Source organism: Petromyzon marinus, chromosome 47, assembly GCF_048934315.1.
Source record: "Petromyzon marinus isolate PM22_M1 ecotype Great Lakes invasive population chromosome 47, UKy_Petmar_22M1.pri1.0, whole genome shotgun sequence".
In the NCBI taxonomy this organism is placed as follows: Eukaryota; Metazoa; Chordata; class Hyperoartia; order Petromyzontiformes; family Petromyzontidae; genus Petromyzon; species Petromyzon marinus.
Window position 1 is genome coordinate 5,289,242 of NC_133713.1, and position 25,394 is coordinate 5,314,635.

General features: G+C 45.4%; 2 protein-coding genes across 2 annotated transcripts in view; both read right to left on the reverse strand.

Moving 5' to 3' along the window:
* RIGI (RNA sensor RIG-I) overlaps positions 1-21,895 on the reverse strand; it is a 54,057-nt gene extending 32,162 nt beyond the window's left edge. The window contains exons 1-5 of the mRNA XM_032971795.2: positions 21,415-21,895; positions 7,720-7,854; positions 2,818-2,996; positions 2,467-2,608; positions 1,138-1,266 (exon numbers count right to left, since the gene is read on the reverse strand). Coding sequence (XP_032827686.2) covers positions 1,138-1,266; positions 2,467-2,608; positions 2,818-2,996; positions 7,720-7,854; positions 21,415-21,583 — 754 coding nt within the window. The 5' untranslated portion in view covers positions 21,584-21,895. The remainder of the gene's footprint in view (positions 1-1,137; positions 1,267-2,466; positions 2,609-2,817; positions 2,997-7,719; positions 7,855-21,414) is intronic.
* On the reverse strand, positions 13,142-16,144 carry LOC142931048 (uncharacterized). Its single transcript, XM_076074320.1, has 2 exons — positions 13,522-16,144; positions 13,142-13,413 (listed from the first exon to the last, which is right to left on the reverse strand). The coding sequence occupies exons 1-2, from the start codon at positions 15,560-15,562 to the stop codon at positions 13,301-13,303; spliced, it is 2,154 nt and encodes a 717-aa protein (XP_075930435.1). The 5' UTR covers positions 15,563-16,144; the 3' UTR covers positions 13,142-13,300.
* Positions 21,896-25,394: the final 3,499 nt, after the last annotated feature.

Consider the following 25,394-nt stretch of genomic DNA (forward strand, 5'->3'; position numbering starts at 1 on the left):
CCACCTCCATGTTTGACGGTGGGGATGGTGTTCTTGGGGTCATAGGCAGCATTCCTCCTCCTCCAAACACGGCGAGTTGAGTTGATGCCAAAGAGCTCCATTTTGGTCTCATCTGACCACAACACTTTCACCCAGTTGTCCTCTGAACCATTCAGATGTTCATTGGCAAACTTCAGACCAGCATGTATATGTGCTTTCTTGAGCAGGGGGACCTTGCGGGTGCTGCAGGATTTCAGTCCTTCATGGCGTAGTGTGTTACCAATTGTTTTCTTGGTGACTATGGTCCCAGCTGCCTTGAGATCATTGACAAGATCCTCCCGTGTAGTTATGGGCTGATTCCTCACCATTCTCATGATCATTGCAACTCCACGAGGTGAGATCTTGCATGGAGCCCCAGGCCGAGGGAGATTGACAGTTCTTTTGTGTTTCTTCCATTTGCGAATAATCGCACCAACTGTTGTCACCTTCTCACCAAGCTGCTTGGCAATGGTCTTGTAGCCCATTCCAGCCTTGTGTAGGTCTACAATCTTGTCCCTGACAACCTTGGAGAGCTCTTTGGTCTTGGCCATTGTGTAGAGTTTGGAATCTGATTGATTGATTGCTTCTGTGGACAGGTGTCTTTTATACCGGTAAAAAGCTGAGATTAGGAGCACTCCCTTTAAGAGTGTGCTCCTAATCTCAGCTCGTTACCTGTATAAAATACACATGGGAGCCAGAAATCTTTCTGATTGAGAGGGGGTCAAATACTTATTTCCCTCATTAAAATGCTAATCAATTTATAACATTTTTGACATGCGTTTTTCTGGATTTTTTTGTTGTTATTCTGTCTCTCACTGTTAAAATAAACCTACCATTCAAATTATAGACTGATCATTTCTTTGTCAGTGGGCAAATGTACAAAATTAGCAGGCGATCAAATACTTTTTTCCCCTCACTGTACTTCAAACATTATGCATTCCCATAAGGCCATTGGGTCAATGTGTTGTCTTAGAAATACTTTTATTTCTGGTGTGGAGATACGGATACTTGAAGGAGACATAGTGTCTGCTTATCTGTTTTGTCATTTTATTTAATCCACAACAACGCTGTTTATTTTGTGTAATGAACAACAATATGTTTTTGCAACCATGAATTTACCTTGGTCATCAACGTTTTTTTGGGATGATTCATTACAATGGTCTACAGCTCCACAATCTTGCTTCTCAAAGTCCACCGTGTACTGTAAAGATTCATTTTGAACATCTTCATCATGATAGAGTTCTTTCCCTGTTAAGTAAAAAATGTAATTGATGTGTTCAGATACGATTGTACTCCTGATTCATACAATAATACCAATATTGTTGCAATGTACTGGGATCCTCCGCTGCAAGTTATCACATTGAGTTGTTGCGCATACACATTGATGATGAATTAGGGAACATATTCTTTACAAGTTTTGCATATGCGTTCTTTAAGAAAATGCGCCTTTTTTGCACAATTATTTAAACTGCAAATGTACCGCGTTGAAAACTGACTATTATGCAATACCGTACTGTACGCGCACAGCATAACACGTGGAGGGAAAGCAGCGGTAATGGGAATGTCGGTGAAAGAGAACAAGCACGGAAGGGTCTGGAGGAAAAGTGGGGTGAAGGAAAATGTAGGAAAGGGGGGATGGAGGTTTTGGGGCTGTGGGGTCAGCGCTGATGACTGCAAGATGAAGACCAAGTGAAGATACTTGTAGCACAGGGATCAGTTTCACAAAGTTCTGTAACCTCTTAACATTTACCACGTGGCCTTATTGCAGTGTATTTTGTTTCATCACGTGCCTTGATAAGTGTTCTGCCTAGTCGGGCCTTGTTGGAAGAGACTGTGTATTGGGGATTCCATCTCGGTCTGCACAGAGTAACCCGGGGTGCGATATTTTTCTACAGCATGACTAGGCATACGACTGTGAAAGGAAAATTATAATGGATACCACTTAGCATAAGGAACTGAGGCAGACCTATGGGGATGTAGTTTGAGGTTGTGGAAGAAAAACTTCAAGTGTTGGATCCAAACGGAATTAGGGCAGGAGTGGGTTCCCCTAAGCACCAAAGTTCATAGCCGCGTCACTGATTGACTGGATAATCCAATAGGATCCACTCTGGGTTGTACTGAAAACGAAATCCCACGATTTCACAAAACCCTCATGGAATGCTGACACTTCACAGGTACATCATTGTGCAAAACACACCGTCACATGCAAACCATTAAGGTCCCAATGTGTGGTCATCGATTTGAGATGAACTGATGAGACATCCTACCGTGGGGTGGTCCACCCTTGCGTAACTTTGCGCCAAATTGTTATTCGCACGGCATTTGGGAATCACAAACAGTCTTTGCTAAACAGTTCCAACAATTAATAAAACCATTTAAGATTGTCCACATAATTGTGGCCAAAACGAAGACAATTAAATCCATTATTCACTGCAAATGCAACGGTACCTTCAAGAAGATCGGCTATCTCTCCAGTGCCAGCTTTGATGATGGCTGACTTGAACTGTTTCAGCAAATCTTGCTCGTCAGATCGCAGCACGTGATCAATAAGTTTTGTTGTGCCACGGATGTCCCCATAACTAACGGTTTCCTGTTTGGACACGGATCAAATAAAGACGCAAATTGACGAAAGTCCATTAAAACGCCAAAGTTCAATCAAAACGTACACGTCGATCGTGATCTGTTAGTAAATAAGTGGCGCTGTGTAATCATGACAGGACATCAACAACATTTGTGGGGGAGTGCTGTACCGCATCTGAAAAGTGTAGAACCTTTCTCTCGTATATCCCGATCGTATACCTGTATGATTTCCTGCCTGTCGAGCTCCCTCAGGAACTCCAAATGTATTACGACATCACGTGGAAGCAGCTGACTCTCCATGGTGGTTCTATGCAGTCTGATGATGTTTCGTTGGTTCTCTAGATCATTCAGTTTGAAAAAGTTTTGTTCGTCTATGCAGTCTGCCAAGGTGTTATATCCTGCACACACACACACAAAAAGCATTAGCAATCATTGATGAGACACTGCTTCGGACCTTGGCATCAAAAGAAACGTAGTGTCAAAAGCTACCCTCTCCTCTTTTGGTGGGACCCCCCCCGCCCCGGTATGCTTTTCATAACCGGCTTGGCTTGTGTTGACGGTGTCTGTACGCGTGTGTCATGACGTGCCCGCACATTGCCTCAATCAAAATACATATATAAAAAAAGATAAACGGGATGTCACATTGAGGTAAGTGATTATTATGATATTAAGGGAACAGGCAGGTGAGGGATTACTAAGACTCGCCATCTGTTTTTCAATAGAGACCTGGGAAATACAGTAGCGTAATTAAATCTATAAATGACGAGGCGACTCAATCTGAAGAGGTTATTTAAAGCAGCATGGAAAAACTTTCGTTTCAAACGAGACCTAGACACGTATAAATAGCAGACAGCCTCTGTGCATTATGCAAACAAACATAAATCAGCATTTCCTGAAGAAGTGCATTGTGGTCCTCTTTTCTTAGGTCACCATTAAAACAACGTGAGCATATTTGACCGACAGGCAACAATGATAAGACAACTGTGGACCAGTTTAATCATTGTCACAACTGATCTGCCAAACAGGCTAACATAGAGAAGACCACAGCCACAGGCTAACATTCGGTTATACACCGTCCACGATTAATGGTGAGTCTCTAGCTGCTGATGGCGCCGAACCTGACTTCGACATCGTGTTTGTTTAGGATCCTCGTGATTCGATCAGTGGTGCCCGCAATACAGCCTAGTTTCATAGTTTCAACCGTAAGTTGTGTAGAGGCATCAATTGAACTGCGTTTGTTTTGTCAAAAGGCTCCATGAATATGTCATAAATGGCAGTATACTTCAAAAATGAGTTCATAGCAGACGTTCGATATAAATATATAGAAATATATACCTACACATCCGATTAGCATGGTTGGCTACATACAGTGCGAAAGAAGTTCAACATACATACAATGTTCTTTGGGTCTTTCGGTAAAGCCACGTAGATAGAAAAAAATAATAAAATCAAAATCACGACGTTTCGGTCGCAACACAAGCAATCGTCTTCAGGTGAAAAAGAGAGGGGGAAATCTGCTGAGGCAGGCTGTTTATAAAGGTTTAGAGAGTCGCGGGGCAGCTAATGGCACAATGTAGGAGCGAGCAGGAGGATGGTTCATGAAGCCATCCAGATATATAGACACAGACACAATTTCAACCGAGAAGATGGGTACAAACTGAGCAATCATTGGAAGGACGTTATTAACCAGTTTAGGTCATAACTAGCTGTGATGTTCCTATCCTACCTGCCGATGTTAGCAGTTATTTTCGACTCTCTGAGTTACATTCACTAACACAGCCAACCTTTAGGTGTGTTCGTAAATGGCGGCTTGCCACTACGTCCTCCGGACCCTCGCAGATGCTTACAATTGCAAGCAAATTTCTCTCTCCCTACTCGCTCCTCAAATTTCTCTCTCCCTACTCGCTCCTCAAATTTCTCTCTCCTACTCGCTCCTCAAATTTCCCTCTCCTACTCGCTCCTCAAATCTCTCTCTCCCACTCGCTCCTCAAATCTCTCTCTCCTACTCGCTCCTCAAATCTCTCTCTCCTACTCGCTCCTCAAATTTCTCTCTCTCCTACTCGCTCCTCAAATTCCTCTCTCCCTACTAGCTCCTCAAATCTCTCTCTCCTACTTGCTCCTCAAATTTCTCTCTCCTACTCGCTCCTCAAATCTCTCTCTCCTACTCGCTCCTCAAATTTATCTCTCCCTACTCGCTCCTCAAATCTCTCTCTCCTACTCGCTCCTCAAATCTCTCTCTCCTACTCGCTCCTCAAATCTCTCTCTCCTACTCGCTCCTCAAATCTCTCTCTCCTACTTGCTCCTCAAATTTCTCTCTCCTACTCGCTCCTCAAATCTCTCTCTCCCCTACTCGCTCCTCAAATCTCTCTCCTACTCGCTCCTCAAATCTCTCTCTCCCCTACTTGCTCCTCAAATCTCTCTCTCCTACTCGCTCCTCAAATCTCTCTCTCCCCTACTCGCTCCTCAAATCTCTCTCTCCCCTACTCGCTCCTCAAATCTCTCTCTCCTACTCGCTCCTCAAATTTCTCTCTCCTACTCGCTCCTCAAATTTAACTCTCCCTACTCGCTCCTCAAATCTCTCTCTCCTACTCGCTCCTACTTGCTCCTCAAATCTCTCTCTCCTACTCGCTCCTCAAATTTCTCTCTCCTACTCGCTCCTCAAATTTATCTCTCCCTACTCGCTCCTCAAATCTCTCTCTCCTACTCGCTCCTCAAAGCTCTCTCTCCTACTTGCTCCTCAAATTTCTCTCTCCTACTCGCTCCTCAAATTTCTCTCTCCTACTCGCTCCTCAAATCTCTCTCTCCTACTCGCTCCTCAAATATCTCTCTCCTACTCGCTCCTCAAATTTCCCTCTCCTACTCGCTCCTCAAATCTCTCTCTCCCTACTCGCTCCTCAAATTTCTCTCTCCTACTCGGTCCTCAAATCTCTCTCTCCCTACTCGCTCCTCAAATCTTTCTCTCCTACTCGCTCCTCAAATTTCTCTCTCCTACTCGCTCCTCAAATTTCTCTCTCCTACTCGCTCCTCAAATCTCTCTCTCTCCTACTCGCTCCTAAAATCTCTCCCCCTACTCGCTCCTCAAATTTCTCTCTCCTACTCCCTCCTCAAATTTCTCTCTCCTACTCGCTCCGACATTGTGGCATTAGCTGCCCCGCCCATCTCTAAACTTTTATAAACAGCCTGCCTCGGCAGATTTCTCTCTCTCTCTTGAAGACTATTGCTTGTGTTGTGATCGAAACATCGTGATTTTGATTTATATCATTTTTTCTATCTACGTGGCTTCACCGACAGACCCCAAGAATATGAATTCCTGCAGTCACGAAAGCTTTAAGTCAAGATTTATACATACAATGATTTATATTTCATATTACATTACTTTAAATATACTTCAATATACTATTATATGGATATCTTAATTATTAAATATGTTTAGTTAGATTATTCTACTGTTACTATTTTACTAATATATCTTAATATTACTATAAATGTTCAGAGTATTAACTTTGTACATTTTGTATTTGCGGCAATCTTACAGCGCAAGGCCATCACGAAGGCACTATATTCGTTTCACATATGGATGTAATCTGCCAGGAAGGAGCGACGTTGCTATGCAAGATCCCAGTTGAGTAATTTGCGGTGTGATTTCTCGAATTCGGCAAAACTTGGACCCTTACCATTAAGACTATGATGCCAGCACACAATAACCTCCTACTGGCTTCGATTGTCGTCAGTGGATCTTTTGTGCCCACTGTGAAGCAGATGGCGTGTCGTCGTTTTATTACTATGGTTATTACACCCACAGTTTTTAACCAGGGCGGCTTGCCGGTTTTTGAACCACGAACCCCAAAATATACCCTCAGAATTGATCTGAACAGTTTACAATGAATGTTCACACCTAACTAAAACTGTACGATATTCTGGCTAGTCTTGCGAGATAACAAATACAATTATAATTTAATCAAGTGATTAGAATAAACGTGATAATTTATAACATACAGTAAACTCTCGCGATGGCCAGTTCTGGATTCGCGAGTCTCACGTATCGTACACTCGCCTTGCCGAGCCAGGCGATGGCCACTTCGCCAGCAGCGCAAAGAGAGGGGCAGGAGAACACCGCCATGTCTAGCGAGGTGGCAGGATTAATTCTAAATAACTGACATTTTGCGGGACAGTGCACCAAAAAGCTGGAAGAAAAGTAAAAACGCAAACACGACACAAGCTATCCGAGAACACGCAAAAAATAAAGTGAAGAAAAAATGAGAGAAATGGGAAAAAGTTTGAAAATACCAAACAATACACAGAGCCCTGTTAAACCAGCAGATGAGAGCAGAAAGCGGTATGGAAGACACGTGGACTCCCACCTGTTCCATCGGTACGGGATGTAGTGATTTCCCGTTGCACGCTTAGGTTTTTCCCGTTTACTCCCACACATGTAAACACTCAATTGGCCGATACTACCTTGATATAAATATGATCGCACGGCTTGGGAAACTTGGCATTTGGCACACGCGTGGCTGCTGCCTTCCGGCTTGCCTGCGGTTCCCCAAGCCTCTTGAGTCGTTCCCTCTCTATCGAGCGAGTGAATACTGTGTGGTGCGTTACGAGTCAAAATTAAAGCAGTTCACCAAGCACGTAGGGACGCATGCTTGCGTGATTCCACGGTCACCGGGCCACATTGCCGCACCATGTTGGTGGTGGTGGTGGGGGGGGGGGAGCAGTAAGACCGTGGGGCCACGAGACTGGGAGGGGGCCCTGCTGGGGTGACCGGGCAAACTCACCGGAGCAGCGGGATGATGGCACACCAATAGCCAAACCCACATAAGAGACCAAGATATATAGCCTATCCATAATTGTTTTTTTGGGTTTATGCCACGTAAATATCAATGTGTCGTTAAACCCGCCAACATCTGACACAACCAATTAGTAAGGTATGTCACGTAAACAGAACGTTCCCAATTCGTCACTAGTACAGCACACCCGTTGTGTGTTGGAGAGTAAACCCACAACATTTACATTTCGAGCACGACATTTCGCCGGTAATTACAACCAGCATCATCAGGCGACACAGCCAGGATTGTGGAGAAATATATATATGAAGCCTATTTAAATTAATGACCACACCTGCTTGTCTGAGAGCACTGATGAGCTCCACAAACCACCCTTCCTTGCCAAACTCCAGTACTCTGGACAGGAAGAGTTGAGCTCCACACGTTGCCCCTTTGCTGGTGTCCATCGCACATACTTCTTCGCAATGTTCTGGAAAACAAAAAGTCATTTTACAAATGTGTAGATAAATATACATGTGTGTATATATATACACGCATGGTCTAAGGTTTGGTGCAATGATGCAGTAAAAACGAGACCGTTGAAATGAGGCAATGCAAATGAGACCAAGTATAAACGATGCCGAACACAGTCGTCAGGAAATAAGACGAGTCGGTACCAGTGCCAACCGAAACGGTACAAATGAGATGGTACGTGGAAGAGTACACGTGAAACATACATGATCGATTAAACAGTATCAGACAGACAGTACAAACAAATCTTGAGTCATAAACCCTCCTCCACCCGACACTGCCAATTTGACCAAATGTGACAACTCATTATTGCTTCAGCTGCACCACCGGTCTGTTGGAGATCAATTTACAACATTTAACAATTGGAAACGACGTTTCGCTAGTACAGTAACACCATTATTTATGCCCTTCCTTTTTATGTACCTTTTGCAATAAGGTACTCAACTCATTGATACCCAATCCCGTTTTAAGAACTGTGTCCCTCGCCATGACGTACTCGAAATTTGCTAACTTTTTTTTTTTTACCAGGCAAGGCCTGGTGAGCTATGCAGCTCTGTTTCAGAGGCGACCTGGCCACATACGATAGCTCAACAAAGTGGCTCATCATGTGGAAATGTACAGGAGCCCAATACTCTCACCGCATGTTTACAAATATGGAGGGGAAAACTGGAGGAATCGGAGAAACATCCACGAGACCATGGGAAAAACGTACAAACTTAAAATATACAGGCATCAGGGTCAGGATAAAAACCACAAACTCATGTATACCAGGCGAGATGCTGAGTTAATAAGAAGTGGGATGGATTTGGGTTCTCAAATTACACATCCCCATATAAGCCAATGGAGAAATTTAGATATAATGCTGTACTCACTATCGTCTCCGGGGATAACGTGTTACTGCCTCCGAGAAGGAGATGGAGCCAGACGGAATGGCTTCCCTACCCCACCAAGCTAAACTTCTCTATTAGTGGCATGCAAGTAACCAGCTCTAGAGAGTTCTGTTGATTTGCAAAACATGAAGAGAGGATAGAGAGCAGCATCATGCTCGCCATAAAGCAAGTCAAAAGTTAAATTTTGATTTAAAGCTTTCGTGACTGCAGTAATTCATATTCTTAGTTTTTTCGGTAAAGTCACGTTGAAGAGAAACAACAAAATAATAAAATATATATAAAACAATAAAAAATTCTCACGACGTTTCGATGTGTTCGTGAGTCCAACTTTACTTTTGTCGATTCCATACGGCATGTACACTCAACATGGGGAATGGCTTTAAACGTTGTATAATGTCCTGTAGATGCCAGTGGCATCTTCAGGTGTGTTGGTTTGGAAACCAACCAACACACCTGAAGATGACCGTTTGAGTTATGGTCGAAACGTCGTGCAAACCAACACACCTGAAGATGACCGTTTGAGTTATGGTCGAAACGTCGTGATAATTTTTTATTGTTTTATATATATTTTATTATTTTGTTGTTTCTCTTCAACGTGACTTTACCAAAAAAACTAAGAATATGAGTCAAAAGTTGTTTCATAAGTCGCCAATGGGAAACCCCCTTTTTGTGAGAGTATAGTGACCAAGAGAGTTACAGGGACTCCTCTACTTACGAACAATCAACTAATTAACTTTCAGAGATACGAACAAGGCACTGGCTTGTTTTGAGTCTCGGGACCCAAACATGGAAAGGTTTACTCAAGTATTTATGAAGAGAAGAGAGCAACTAAACCTTGTGGCAGTACCCCGGGGCCCCCATAGTACCCCGGCTCTCGCAAAATGTCAATGATGCAGTCGTTTTTAGTCTGTTGATGTTCGGCGATGTGGCAATCGACTCATCTCGACGAGCTGTACTCACGATGCGCGATTCAAAGTTGAATTTTTCGATAACGGATTTTTTATGTTAACGTTTGGCGTTTCGACATCGCGGAGTGTGGCACTGATGTCGGATTGATTGGTACCCCAGTCGCGGAGTGAAGTTACACCCCTGGGAAAAATAGTGTCCCAGAAATAAAATATTTAATTGCCTCGGCCATTTTGTATTATTTGGTACCCTGGATTACTGCCATAAGGATCAACTGTGCAGACATCTATTGGAAAGTTTTTCAAGAGTATGGAGGAAACACGAACACCAAAGGGAACTAGCATCTACATCTGCAGACCATAAATAACCAATGGCATCTACATCTGCCGAACATGAAGAACCAGTGGCATCTACAGGACATTATACAACGTTTAAAGCCATTCCCCATGTTGAGTGTACATGCCGTATGGAATCGACAAAAGTAAAGTTGGACTCACGAACACATCGACTTACGAACAGACCTCAGGAAACTTAACTCGTTCGTAAGTAGAAGTATAGTCTTCATAATCCAGAGAGATGTATATAATAAACATGATTTCCCTTTGCATGTTATTAATCTTTAAGTCGAGCTGTTTAATCTGTAAAGTTTGATAAGGAAGGCATTATAGGACATTCCTGAACGAAGATGTATTGCACAAGACAGTACACGAAAGAAGTGTGTGCCATATTTGCTACTGCCGTCGCTTCGTTCACAAGTGTGTGAGACAAACCTGAACATAGCATCTACTATTGCTCGCTGTGCTGTTTCATCGTCACCATCACCGTTGCTTTAATGTGGTGGCACAACAGAAACATCAGCAGCAGTCACTTAGCCCTCGGCGGGGCCGCGACAAACGTTGCTCCAGATGTGGCAGCGATCCGGCGGAATATTTTTCAGAATTAAGAATATTTATTCACGCTGGAGGAATCCTGTGAGCTTCACGGCGCTTTTTCACACACGTCCAGGTAGGCACGGTCCGTTGAGCAGCACCCAGGCCCAGCGTTGGGCGTCCCCGCGAGCCCACGCGAGGTCGGGTTTCGTTGCGGATCTATTTCCGACGCTCAACCCGCAGGGCAAGGACGAGGCGAACCCGTCAGTTGTTACTGGCTGTTGCAGACCACGAGCGTCCTTCCCGAATCAGCCCAGACGGCGGTGTGCGATTAGGTTACTCCGTGTCGGGCACGCCGTGCGGGATTGTAGCAATCGTGTAAGGTGCGTTTGTTTACAGCGTCCCTACCCTCTATAGGCTTCGACAAATCGTGCATGTACACACGTGGCTAATATCGACTCCGGCCAGAAGGTGGCTGACAGGGCTCTTGAGTAAGTCACCTTGTACTGTATTCCCATTCCCAACCAGCCACACGGTTAACGGAGGTCTGATACACACCTGCTCAGTGTGACGTGCGCGTTGTTGCATTTTACAGAAAATCAAAATCTACGTGTTGCTATCAATCTGGAGCCCCTCATTGATTTTAACTCATGATTTCACTTTTGTAATACCAATCCATTGACTCTTTTACATATTGCCGTTCGATTTCTGTGCGTTTGTTTTCTTCCTATGACATTGTTAGCTTTAATGCACGTCCTTAATCACCGTATTGTACCAATGAATCTATGTTTATGACAACTCTAAAACACCTTGCATGCTGCCTGTGTTATCCCTCCATTTTGCACGGGCATCTTGATGACCACGTTCCACCGTGTAAAAGAGTCCACCACATGAGGCTCAGCTTCGCACTGCATTAAAAAAGAAAACTCTATGAGCTCGGCCCACGCCTTGTGCTTAAGTTCCTCCTGGTGCTTAACATCACTGCTCGCGAGCGCGTCACTCATAGCTGCTGGCGCCCTCTGGGTGGCTCTGCTGTGACTGCTCCCTGTCGCTTGCGCCAGTCTTGTCACTTTGTACCGTCTTGTCACCTTGTACCGTCTTGTCACCTTGTACCGTCTTGTCACTTTGTACCGTCTTGTCACCTTGTACCGTCTTGTCACCTTGTACCGTCTTGTCACTTTGTACCGTCTTGTCACCTTGTACCGTCTTGTCACTTTGTAACGTCTTGTCACTTTGTACCGTCTTGTCACCTTGTAACGTCTTGTCACTTTGTACCGTCTTGTCACTTTGTACCGTCTTGTCACTTTGTACCGTCTTGTCACCTTGTAACGTCTTGTCACTTTGTACCGTCTTGTCACTTTGTACCGTCTTGTCACTTTGTACCGTCTTGTCACCTTGTAACGTCTTGTCACTTTGTACCGTCTTGTCACTTTGTACCGTCTTGTCACTTTGTACCGTCTTGTCACCTTGTACCGTCTTGTCACTTTGTACCGTCTTGTCACTTTGTACAGTCTTGTCACTTTGTACCGTCTTGTCACTTTGTACCGTCTTGTCACCTTGTACCGTCTTGTCACCTTGCACCGTCTTGTCATTTTGTACCGTCTTGTCACTTTGTACCGTCTTGTCACCTTGTACCGTCTTGTCACTTTGTACCGTCTTGTCACTTTGTACAGTCTTGTCACTTTGTACCGTCTTGTCACTTTGTACCGTCTTGTCACCTTGTACCGTCTTGTCACCTTGCACCGTCTTGTCACTTTGTACCGTCTTGTCACCTTGTACCGTCTTGTCACTTTGTACCGTCTTGTCACTTTGTACCGTCTTGTCACCTTGTACCGTCTTGTCACCTTGTACCGTCTTGTCACTTTGTACCATCTTGTCACTTTGTACCGTCTTGTCACCTTGTACCGTCTTGTCACCTTGCACCGTCTTGTCACTTTGTACCGTCTTGTCACTTTGTACCATCTTGTCACCTTGTACCGTCTTGTCACTTTGTACCGTCTTGTCACTTTGTACCGTCTTGTCACCTTGTACCGTCTTGTCACCTTGTACCGTCTTGTCACTTTGTACCGTCTTGTCACCTTGTACAGTCTTGTCACCTTGTACCATCTTGTCACTTTGTACCGTCTTGTCACTTTGTACCGTCTTGTCACTTTGTACCGTCTTGTCACTTTGTACCGTCTTGTCACTTTGTACCGTCTTGTCACCTTGTACCGTCTTGTCACTTTGTACAGTCTTGTCACCTTGTACCGTCTTGTCACTTTGTACCGTCTTGTCACTTTGTACCGTCTTGTCACTTTGTACCGTCTTGTCACCTTGTACCGTCTTGTCACTTTGTACCGTCTTGTCACTTTGTACCGTCTTGTCACCTTGTACCGTCTTGTCACCTTGTACCGTCTTGTCACCTTGTACCGTCTTGTCACTTTGTACCGTCTTGTCACCTTGTACCGTCTTGTCACTTTGTACCGTCTTGTCACTTTGTACCGTCTTGTCACCTTGTACCGTCTTGTCACTTTGTACCGTCTTGTCACTTTGTACCGTCTTGTCACTTTGTACAGTCTTGTCACCTTGTACCGTCTTGTCACCTTGTACCGTCTTGTCACTTTGTACCGTCTTGTCACTTTGTACCGTCTTGTCACTTTGTACCGTCTTGTCACTTTGTACCGTCTTGTCACTTTGTACCGTCTTGTCACCTTGTACCCTCTTGTCACTTTGTACAGTCTTGTCACTTTGTACCGTCTTGTCACCTTGTACCGTCTTGTTTACCTTGTACCGTCTTGTCACTTTGTACCGTCTTGTCACTTTGTACCGTCTTGTCACTTTGTACCGTCTTGTCACTTTGTACCGTCTTGTCACCTTGTACCGTCTTGTCACCTTGTACCGTCTTGTCACTTTGTACAGTCTTGTCACTTTGTACCGTCTTGTCACCTTGTACAGTCTTGTCACTTTGTACCATCTTGTTACCTTGTACCGTCTTGTCACCTTGTACCGTCTTGTCACTTTGTACCGTCTTGTCACCTTGTACCGTCTTGTCACTTTGTACCGTCTTGTTACCTTGTACCGTCTTGTCACCTTGTACCGTCTTGTCACCTTGTACCGTCTTGTCACTTTGTACCGTCTTGTCACTTTGTACAGTCTTGTCACTTTGTACCGTCTTGTCACCTTGTACCGTCTTGTCACCTTGTACAGTCTTGTCACTTTGTACCATCTTGTCACTTTGTACCGTCTTGTCACTTTGTACCGTCTTGTCACTTTGTACCATCTTGTCACTTTGTACCATCTTGTCACTTTGTACCGTCTTGTCACTTTGTACCGTCTTGTCACTTTGTACAGTCTTGTCACTTTGTACCGTCTTGTTACCTTGTACCGTCTTGTCACCTTGTACCGTCTTGTCACTTTGTACCGTCTTGTCACCTTGTACCGTCTTGTCACCTTGTACCGTCTTGTCACTTTGTACCGTCTTGTCACCTTGTACCGTCTTGTCACTTTGTACTGTCTTGTCACTTTGTACCGTCTTGTCACCTTGTACCGTCTTGTCACTTTGTACTGTCTTGTCACTTTGTACAGTCTTGTCACTTTGTACCGTCTTGTCACCTTGTACCGTCTTGCCAGTTTGTACCGTCTTGCCAGTTTGTACCGTCTTGCCAGTTTGTACCGTCTTGTCACTTTGTACCGTCTTGTCACCTTGTACCGTCTTGTCACCTTGTACCGTCTTGTCACCTTGTACCGTCTTGTCACTTTGTACCGTCTTGTTACCTTGTACCGTCTTGTCACCTTGTACCGTCTTGTCACCTTGTACCGTCTTGTCACTTTGTACCGTCTTGTCACCTTGTACCGTCTTGTCACTTTGTACCGTCTTGTTACCTTGTACCGTCCTGTCACCTTGTACCGTCTTGTCACCTTGTACCGTCTTGTCACTTTGTACCGTCTTGTCACCTTGTACCGTCTTGTCACTTTGTACTGTCTTGTCACTTTGTACCGTCTTGTCACCTTGTACCGTCTTGTCACTTTGTACTGTCTTGTCACTTTGTACAGTCTTGTCACTTTGTACCGTCTTGTCACCTTGTACCGTCTTGCCAGTTTGTACCGTCTTTTCACCTTGTACCGTCTTGTCACTTTGTACCGTCTTGTCACCTTGTACCGTCTTGTCACTTTGTACTGTCTTGTCACTTTGTACCGTCTTGTCACCTTGTACCGTCTTGTCACTTTGTACTGTCTTGTCACTTTGTACAGTCTTGTCACTTTGTACCGTCTTGTCACCTTGTACCGTCTTGCCAGTTTGTACCGTCTTGCCAGTTTGTAACGTCTTGTCACCTTGTACCGTCTTGTCACTTTGTACCGTCTTGCCAGTTTGTACCGTCTTGTCACTTTGTACCGTCTTGTCACTTTGTACCGTCTTGTCACCTTGTACCGTCTTGTCACCTTGTACCGTCTTGTCACCTTGTACCGTCTTGTCACTTTGTACCGTCTTGTCACCTTGTACAGTCTTGTCACCTTGTACCGTCTTGTCACTTTGTACCATCTTGTCACTTTGTACCGTCTTGTCACTTTGTACCGTCTTGTCACCTTGTACCATCTTGTCACCTTGTACCGTCTTGTCACTTTGTACCGTCTTGTCACCTTGTACCGTCTTGTCACCTTGTACCGTCTTGTCACTTTGTACCGTCTTGTCACCTTGTACCGTCTTGTCACTTTGTACCGTCTTGTGACCTTGTACCATCTTGTCACTTTGTATCGTCTTGTCACTTTGTACCGTCTTGTCACTTTGTACCGTCTTGTCACCTTGTACCGTCTTGTCACTTTGTACCGCCTTGTCACTTTGTACCATCTTGTCACTTTGTACCATCTTGTCACCTTGTACCGTCTTGTCACCTTGTACCGTCTTGTCACCTTGTACCGTCTGCCACAGCCAGGCACCATCCACTTTACCCAGCTGCTGCTTCATAAAGGAACGAGTAGGAAGACTGTGCCCGCATGCAATCAATAAAACAACGTAATCCAACATCAGGCTCAGTAACCCAGGGAACTATACCCATACACCTTGCGGAGGCATCAACGTCAGAGTTGGTAAATCGCGGTGTTAAATCCGATTGTGGTGTCATGAATTAGTATAGCTCTCTCGTGTGACTAAAGGTTGTGTTTTGATATGTGCGAGTGATAAAAAACCCAAGTGTCTCGGGACAGGGTGCGACTCCGGCCAAACACCTGCAGACTCAACAACACATTCATGAATCACACTGACATATGACGAGAAATTCAGGCAACGTGGCCTTTCTTAATAGCAGTGGGATCCCACACTAAAGAGATATTCATAGAACCCATTCACTCTCAACACAGCTGAATTACATTATAGTTAAGTCCAGCAATTCTATTTTGTTACCATGTTATATTTAGGAATTTGATGACTCTGGAGTCAATGAAGTCGTTTGATATTGCATTAAAGTGTATTTCTATATACCCTCCATCAAGAGTAGAGGTTCCCATTGAACTCGCTGCTACTTTGTGGATGTGTGCAGATTCATCACCACCGCACTTTGCCACTCAAGACTTTACGAACGTTTTAAAGACAGAACGATTTGTGTTGTGGTTAAACACATCATCAGCGGGTGATGCTGCTGCTGCTGCTGCTGCGTCGGCAGTGGCACACAAGCACAAATCACCAAAAAACTCGACACGTTCGTTAACAACACCGCACCCCCGATTCGCACGGTTGGCTACGTAAGGTGCGAAAGAAGTTCAACATACATACAGCACATACAACACTGTGGCCTTAAAATAGAAACAATATCGGCGACGTTTCAGGCAATGGCCCTTCTTCATAGCACACCAAAGGTGAATTACATTATAGGATAAGCTATAAAGGGCCTGGAGCATCACAGATTATATATTTTTCTGTATTTACACATCCTATCAGCCACACCGCCTTCAGGGAGTGCATGTCAGGAACATTGTTTCAATGCAGTTAAAGTACTGTGTTTGTAAAAGGAAAAACTCTGCACTGGTCTTGACATTGTCGGGCGTTCATTGACCTAAACGTGGGCGACGTGTGACTCGTGGTTAAAGGTCGAGGAGGGTGACTAGTGGATAAAGGTCGAGGAGGGTGACTAGTAGTTAAAGGTCAAGGAGGGTGACTAGTAGTTAAAGGTCGAGGAGGGTGACTCGTGGTTAAAGATCGAGGAGAGTGACTCGTGGTTAAAGGTCGAGGAGGGTGACTAGTGGTTAAAGGTCGAGTAGGGTGACTAGTGGTTAAAGGTCGAGGAGAGTGACTCGTGGTTAAAGGTCGAGGAGGGTGACTAATGGTTAAAGGTCGAGGAGAGTGACTCGTGGTTAAAGGTCGAGGAGGGTGACTAGTGGTTAAAGGTCGAGCAGGGTGACTAGTGGTTAAAGGTCAAGGAGGGTGACTAGTGGTTAAAGGTCGAGTAGAGTGACTAGTGGTTAAAGATCGAGGAGGGTGACTAGTGGTTAAAGGTCGAGTAGGGTGACTCGTGGTTAAAGGTCGAGGAGGGTGACTAGTGGTTAAAGGTCGAGGAGGGTGACTCGTGGTTAAAGGTCGAGTAGGGTGACTAGTGGTTAAAGGTCAAGGAGGGTGACTAGTGGTTAAAGGTCGAGGAGGGTGACTAGTGGTTAAAGGTCGAGTAGGGTGACTCGTGGTTAAAGAACGAGTAGGGTGACTAGTGGTTAAAGGTCGAGGAGGGTGACTAGTAGTTAAAGATCGAGGACGGTGACTAGTGGTTAAAGGTCGAGTAGGGTGACTCGTGGTTAAAGGTCGAGGAGGGTGACTAGTGGTTAAAGGTCGAGGAGGGTGACTAGTGGTTAAAGGTCGAGGAGGGTGACTCGTGGTTAAAGGTCGAGTAGGGTGACTAGTGGTTAAAGGTCAAGGAGGGTGACTAGTGGTTAAAGGTCGAGCAGGGTGACTAGTGGTTAAAGGTCAAGGAGGGTGACTAGTGGTTAAAGGTCGAGTAGAGTGACTAGTGGTTAAAGATCGAGGAGGGTGACTAGTGGTTAAAGGTCGAGTAGGGTGACTCGTGGTTAAAGGTCGAGGAGGGTGACTAGTGGTTAAAGGTCGAGGAGGGTGACTCGTGGTTAAAGGTCGAGTAGGGTGACTAGTGGTTAAATGTCAAGGAGGGTGACTAGTGGTTAAAGGTCGAGGAGGGTGACTAGTGGTTAAAGGTCGAGTAGGGTGACTCGTGGTTAAAGAACGAGTAGGGTGACTAGTGGTTAAAGGTCGAGGAGGGTGACTAGTAGTTAAAGATCGAGGACGGTGACTAGTGGTTAAAGGTCGAGTAGGGTGACTCGTGGTTAAAGGTCGAGGAGGGTGACTAGTGGTTAAAGGTCGAGGAGGGTGACTAGTGGTTAAAGGTCGAGGAGGGTGACTCGTGGTTAAAGGTCGAGTAGGGTGACTAGTGGTTAAAGGTCAAGGAGGGTGACTAGTGGTTAAAGGTCGAGGAGGGTGACTAGTGGTTAAAGGTCGAGTAGGGTGACTCGTGGTTAAAGAACGAGTAGGGTGACTAGTGGTTAAAGGTCGAGGAGGGTGACTAGTAGTTAAAGATCGAGGACGGTGACTAGTGGTTAAAGGTCGAGTAGGGTGACTAGTGGTTAAAGGTCGAGGAGGGTGACTCGTGGTTAAAGGTCGAGGAGGGTGACTCGTGCTTAAAGGTCGAGTAGAGTGACTAGTGGTTAAAGGTCAAGGAGGGTGACTAGTGGTTAAAGGTCGAGGAGGGTGACTAGTGGTTAAAGGTCGAGGAGGGTGACTCGTGGTTAAAGAACGAGTAGGGTGACTAGTGGTTAAAGGTCGAGGAGGGTGACTAGTGGTTAAAGGTCGAGGAGGGTGACTAGTGGTTAAAGGTCAAGGAGGGTGACTCGTGGTTAAAGGTCAAGGAGGGTGACTAGTGGTTAAAGGTCGAGTAGCCACCCCTGGAGTCCCTGCCTGGCTCGACCAGACGCAACAAGGCTCACATCATGGACCGTGTGCACTGAGGGTGACTGTGGCAGGAGAGTTCATCTCGGTAACCTTTGTCACGGACAACTGATAGCCGGGGGCCTGCATCAGTGCTGTATTCGTTTTATGTTGTACAGCAACTTGCTGAACCCCCCCGGCCCACCACCCCCACTGGACATCTGTGAAAAAAGAGCTTTCTAGCTCATCGGATTCTTGATTCCTCCGGGGATAAAGAGAGCTTCATAGCTCATCTGATTCTTGATTCCTCCGGGGATAAAGAGCTTCATAGCTCATCTGATTCTGGATTCCTCCGGGGATAAAAAGAGCTTCATAGCTCATCTGATTCTTGATTCCTCCGGGGATTAAAACATGTTGAACTGTATTAGAACATGTTGGACTGTATTAGAACATGTTGGACTGTATTAGAACATGTTGGACTGTACTAGAACATGTTGTACTGTACTAGAACATGTTGGACTGTACTAGAACATGTTGGACTGTATTAGAACATGTACTGTACTAGAACATGTTGGACTTATTAGAACATGTTGTACTGTACTAGAACATGTTGGACTATACTAGAACATGCTGTACTGTACTAGAACATGCTGTACTGTATTAGAACATGCTGGACTGTATTAGAACATGTTGGACTGTATTAGAACATGTTGGACTGTATTAGAACATGATGTACTGTATTAGAACATGCTGGACTGTACTAGAACATGTTGGACTGTATTAGAACATGCTGTACTGTATTAGAACATGTTGGACTATTAGAACATGCTGTACTGTATTAGAACATGTTGGACTGTACTAGAACATACTGGACTGTATTAGAACATGCTGTACTGTATTAGAACATGCTGTACTGTACTAGAACATGTTGGACTTGTATTAGAACATGCTGTACTGTGTTAGAACATGCTGTACTGTACCAGAACATGCTGTACTGTATTAGAACATGCTGTACTGTACTAGAACATTCTGGACTGTATCAGAACATGCTGTACTGTATTAGAACATGCTGTACTGTATTAGAACATGTTGGACTGTATTAGAACATGCTGTACTGTATTAGAACATGCTGTACTGTACTAGAACATGTTGGACTGTATTAGAACATGCTGTACTGTATTAGAACATGTTGGACTATTAAACATGTTGGACTGTACTAGAACATGCTGTACTGTATTAGAACATGTTGAACTATTAAAACATGTTGGACTGTACTAGAACATGTTGGACTGTACTAGAACATGCTGTACTGTATTAGAACATGCTGTACTGTACTACAACATGTTGAACTGTATTAGAACATGCTGTACTGTATTAGAACATGTTGGACTGTACTAGAACATGCTGTACTGTACTACATGTTGGACTGTATTAGAACATGCTGTACTGTATTAGAACATGCTGTACTGTATTAGAACATGCTGAACTGTATTAGAACCTGCTGTACTGTATTAGAACATGGTGGACTGTATTAGAACCTGCTGTACTGTATTAGAACATGCTGTACTGTACTAGAACATTCTGGACTGTATTAGAACATGCTGTACTGTATTAGAACATGCTGTACTGTATCAGAACATGCTTTACTGTATTAGAACATGTTGGACTGTATTAGAACATGCTGTACTGTGTTAGAACATGCTGTACTGTATTAGAACATGTTGGACTGTATTAGAACATGTTGTACTGTACTAGAACATGTTATACTGTACTAGAACATGTTGGACTGTACTAGAACATGTTGGACTGTATTAGAACATGTACTGTACTAGAACATGTTGGACTGTACTAGAACATGCTGTACTGTACTAGAACATGATGTACTGTATTAGAACATGCTGGACTGTATTAGAACATGTTGGACTGTATTAGAACATGTTGGACTGTATTAGAACATGATGTACTGTATTAGAACATGCTGGACTGTACTAGAACATGTTGGACTGTATTAGAACATGTTGTACTGTACTAGAACATGTTGTACTGTACTAGAACATGTTGGACTGTACTAGAACATGTTGGACTGTATTAGAACATGTACTGTACTAGAACATGTTGGACTGTACTAGAACATGCTGTACTGTACTAGAACATGATGTACTGTATTAGAACATGCTGGACTGTATTAGAACATGTACTGTATTAGAACATGTTGGACTGTATTAGAACATGTTGGACTGTATTAGAACATGATGTACTGTATTAGAACATGCTGGACTGTACTAGAACATGTTGGACTGTATTAGAACATGCTGTACTGTATTAGAACATGTTGGACTATTAGAACATGCTGTACTGTATTAGAACATGTTGGACTGTACTAGAACATGTTGGACTGTATTAGAACATGCTGGACTGTATTAGAACATGTTGGACTGTACTAGAACATGTTGGACTGTATTAGAACATGCTGTACTGTATTAGAACATGTTGGACTGTACTAGAACATGTTGGACTGTATTAGAACATGCTGTACTGTATTAGAACATGTTGGACTATTAGAACATGCTGTACTGTATTGGAACATGTTGGACTGTACTAGAACATGTTGGACTGTATTATAACATGCTGTACTGTATTAGAACATATTGGACTATTAGAACATGCTGTACTGTATTAGACGACTTCGGCTCGCCCAAGTGGGGGGCCGACACCACCAGCACCACCACCACCGACACCACCACCACCACCATCGACACCACCACCACCGACACCACCAGCACCACCACCACCGACACCACCACCACCACCGACACCACCACCACCGACACCACCACCACCGACACCACCACCATCGACACCACCACCACCGACACCACCACCATCGACACCACCGACACCACCACCACCACCGCGCCGAGGGCCTCTTGGGGCACGGCAGGAACCTCCCGCCGGCTCACCTCGCTTCATGAGGCTGTACTTAGTGACCAGATACGGGCCCCGTATGATGCTCGTGATGAGCTCCTCGTAGAGCTTCAGCCACTCCCGCCTGTTCTTGTCCACCATGTGCGCGTCCACCGTCTGCGCGCCCGCTTCGTCGACCCCCTCCATCGCCTCCGACTCGTCCATCGCCTCTCGGCAGCACGGGAAGAGAACTCACTTCCGTGTGCGCGTCTCTGTGTGTGCGTGTCTCTGTGTGTGTGTCTCTGTGTGTTGTATCTGTGCGTGTGTGTCTGTGTGTGTGTGTTGTATCTGTGTGTGTGTCTGTGTGTGTCTGTGTGTGTTGTATATGTGTCTGTCTGTCTGTGTCTGTGTGTATCTGTGTCTGTGCGTGTGTTTATGTTGTGCGTGTGTCTGTGTGTATCTGTCTGTGCGTGTGTCTGTGTGTATGTGCGTGTGTCTGTATGTGTTTGTATCTGTGTCTGTGCGTGTGTCTGTGCGTGTGTGTCTGTGGGGAGCGGTAGTGTAGCGGTTACCGCTACGCTGCGCTATGAACCCGGCGACCCGAGTTCGATTCCCGCTCACGGCCAACACCAGTGACGATTATCTGAACCGGTCCTGGGCCTCCTCTAGGTCGACTCAGCCTCAAATGAGTACCTGGTGCGGTGTGTAAACATCGCCACTAGGGAGACAAAGGCGGTCGGGCGTGGTGCTGGCCACCCACCCCCTCGTGTACCTTTCCAGCCTTCATAGGTGCTCGCTAACAGCACTTGCCCCTACAGTCTGTTACAGTCTGTTACAGGCTATATGGGGGATCTTTGTTGTTTTTGATCTTTGTGTGTGTGTCTGTGCGTGTGTGTCTGTGCGTGTGTCTGTGTGTGCGTGTGTCTGTGCGTCTGTGCGTGTGTGTCTGTGGGGAGCGACAGTGTAGCGGTTAGCGCGCTGCGCTATGAACCTGTCCACCCGAGTTCGATTCCCGCTCACGGCCAACATCAGTGACGATTATCTGAACCGGTCCCGGGCCTCCCTTAGGTCGACTCAGCCTCAAACGAGTACCTGGTGCGGTGTGTAAACATTGCCACTAGGGAGACAAAGGCGGTCGGGCGTGGTGATGGCCACCCTCCCCCTGGCCTTCATAGGTGCTCGCTGACAGCACTTGCCCCTACAGCCTGTTACAGGCTACACGGGGGATCTTTGTGTGGGGGAGCGGTGCTTGTTGCTTCTGCTGCGGTTTCACAGCAGAGGTCTCACTCCGAATCAGTCGAGCGACAACATTCTCCTGCGGAGGGAGCTGGTAGGAACGTTGGGTTGCTCGGTCAATGGCCAGGGTCAACGGCGGCACCACCACGTGGTGTGTTCCGCACAATATGCCCGACTGTGAGGGCGGGCACAAGCCGGCGTGAGTAGGTTAAACGTTGAGTTTTATAAGGGCACCACGGGGTGACCAGCCCCACCCCTCACCCAGCCCCACCCCTCCCTTCCCTCTCCACCCAGCCCCACCCAGCCCCTCCCCACCCAGCCCCTCGCCACCCAGCCCCTCCCCACCCTCCCCTCCCCACCCAGCCCCACCCCTCCCATGTTTGGATGCACAACGGACGGACACAATAATCCCCTGTGGGCTGGTGTAACCAGGAGGTTCCTTACACAGTATTATCTTCTCATCAGCTACCCAACGCTGTGTGGAAGCTTGCCCGGTCTGTCGCTCTGCTACGAAGCTTCGGGTCTTGTCGGCCACGGTCATGTTCCTCTCAGCTTAAAAGCCGTGATCTGAACGTGGCTCTCTCACTCCAGCGCTGTCCTACCAGACAGTCTCGCTCCCTTCACCTGATGAAGGCCGCTTGTGTTGTGGCCGAAACGTCGTGAGAATATTATTGTGTTATTTTATTTTATCAATTTATTATTTTATTCTCATTCTACGTGACTTTACCGAAAGAACCAAAGAAGATGAATCATTGCAGTCACGAAAGCTTTAAATCGAAATGGCCCTCCCTTCTCTACGCTTGCGAAACGTGGACTCAATCTTCATTTGAAGCTTTCGTGACTGCAGGAATCCATACTCTTTGGTTCTTTCGGTAAAGTCACGTAGATAGAAATGAAATAAAACAAATCACGACGTTTCGGGCGCAACACAAGCGTCCGTCATCAGGTGGGAGCAACCTCCAGCAACAACTGAGGGCAGAAAAGCGACGATCACAACAACGAGCGGAGCTACGTGTGGATAAAATGAAGCAAGTTGGCACGGCAGGGGGCACATTTGGGGCATCTGTCAGTCATCTTGGTCAGCCAACCCATGGCCCCTGGGTCTGTCCCGTGACCCAGGTGCAATGGGTTGCGGGCTACATGACTCAGCCAATGCTGCCTTGGCTGCTGGAAGAACTCACTGATGGAACGGTCTCAAATTCTTTCAGGGATCTGTGAGCTCGCATAATACAGTCTGATTAACCCGTGATGGACCATGAGCAGGCCAACCTGTACGTTTCAACCCAGAGCAGATGTTAGTTTAAAGGGCTCCATGTTTTGCATAGAGAATAGAGGGCATTACTGTGGCCAAGAAGACCCAGAGCTTCTTATGGAGCATTATCCAGCTGATGGAAAGCCAAAATCGCTCAACTGATTCGGAGTGAGATCTCTGTTACCAAACTGCAGCTAGGCTTAAGTACAATACCCATGTATGGAAATTTCTCAACTCTCTCAACAACTGCTGGATCACTCATGGGGAATGGAGGGGGTGGAATATTTGATGTCATAAATGCTGGTACTTTGTTTTTGTGCCGCTGATTGTTAGGCCCCATCTCTTAGTAGCACACTCTAGGTTCAGCAGTAGACTCTCCAACTCCTTAATAATGCGCAGCAATTTCCAGATCACCAGCATGATTAAACAATCGGGAGCCATCCCTTGACCACACCCGGTCATTAATTAGTCTCCCATTGTATCTGTAGCATATGGAAATGCTTCCTGGTCAGCCTTACTTCGCGTCTCGAACTACGTGGCAAAAGAAGATGTTGAATGGTGTAGGGGCCAGAGGACATCCCTGTCGCACACCAAGATGACGTTGAATAATAATTGCCAGGAAATTCTCGGCGCATTGAGGGAGATGCCGTGGTAGATTTATCCAGGCATTCCCATCATAATGAAAGTACTTAATGATTGTGAGCAGAGTCAGGGACCCCAAACGCACGAAAAATAACCCAGAACCGTGGCCTACTGATGTTATCATAAGCCTTGACTAGGTCAACAAAGCAGAGATGTAGGTCATGTTGAACCCACATCACGGCTCCACAAGCCTCTCAGTGTGCCTGGCAAGGCGATGTTAAATAATCATTGCCAATACAATTGCCAGTACACTGAGGGAGATATGGCAGTAGTTGTTGCTATAAGTGGTCTCCTTTTTTAAGTAATATTAAAAAAAACCCTTTTTTTTAAACAAATGTGCTAGTAATGGAAGAACTCCACGACTCCAGGAAGTGGGCCCGAAGCTTGCCACAACGTAAGGGGACCGTGGGCCAATTACAGCCAACGTCAGTTGAGCGTGGACAATTAGACCCAAGCCGAAACATAACATAAAAAAATAATGTATTTTTTTTTATGATAGAATTTAGTATTGTCATCAGTATGACATAAGTACACCAAGTTTGCAGTCGATACCACATTGGGAAGTGGGTGAACATTGAGTTACAAGATTTGAGGATACAACAACAACAACGACAACAACAGAGTGAGTTAAAAGAAAGCGTGTAATAATAAAAAAGGAGACCACCAGGGCATCCTTCCAATCTTGCAGATCCCATCCTGTGCACCAGATGGTTGTAATTGTCATATAGGGCAGCCAGCACAGTGTATCAGATTACACGTGCCTTGACTTGGAAATTATTGCATGCTTATATTCTATACATAGCACGAAGTACACAACCACAGGACGACTACTAGCACCACACAGTATACGTATGTAAATCACTTAAGGAATTATTTTCACATAGTTCTGAACTGAATTTTACGCCA

Excerpts from the sequence above, each read along its gene's own strand:
- LOC142931048 (XM_076074320.1), bottom strand. The coding sequence starts at position 15,562 with ATGTTGGATTACGTTGTTTTATTGATTGCATGCGGGCACAGTCTTCCT. Across the intron at positions 13,414-13,521 it reads AGGTGACAAGACGGTACAAG|GTGACAAGACGGTACAAAGT; the intron begins GTAACAAGATGG and ends AGACGGTACAAG.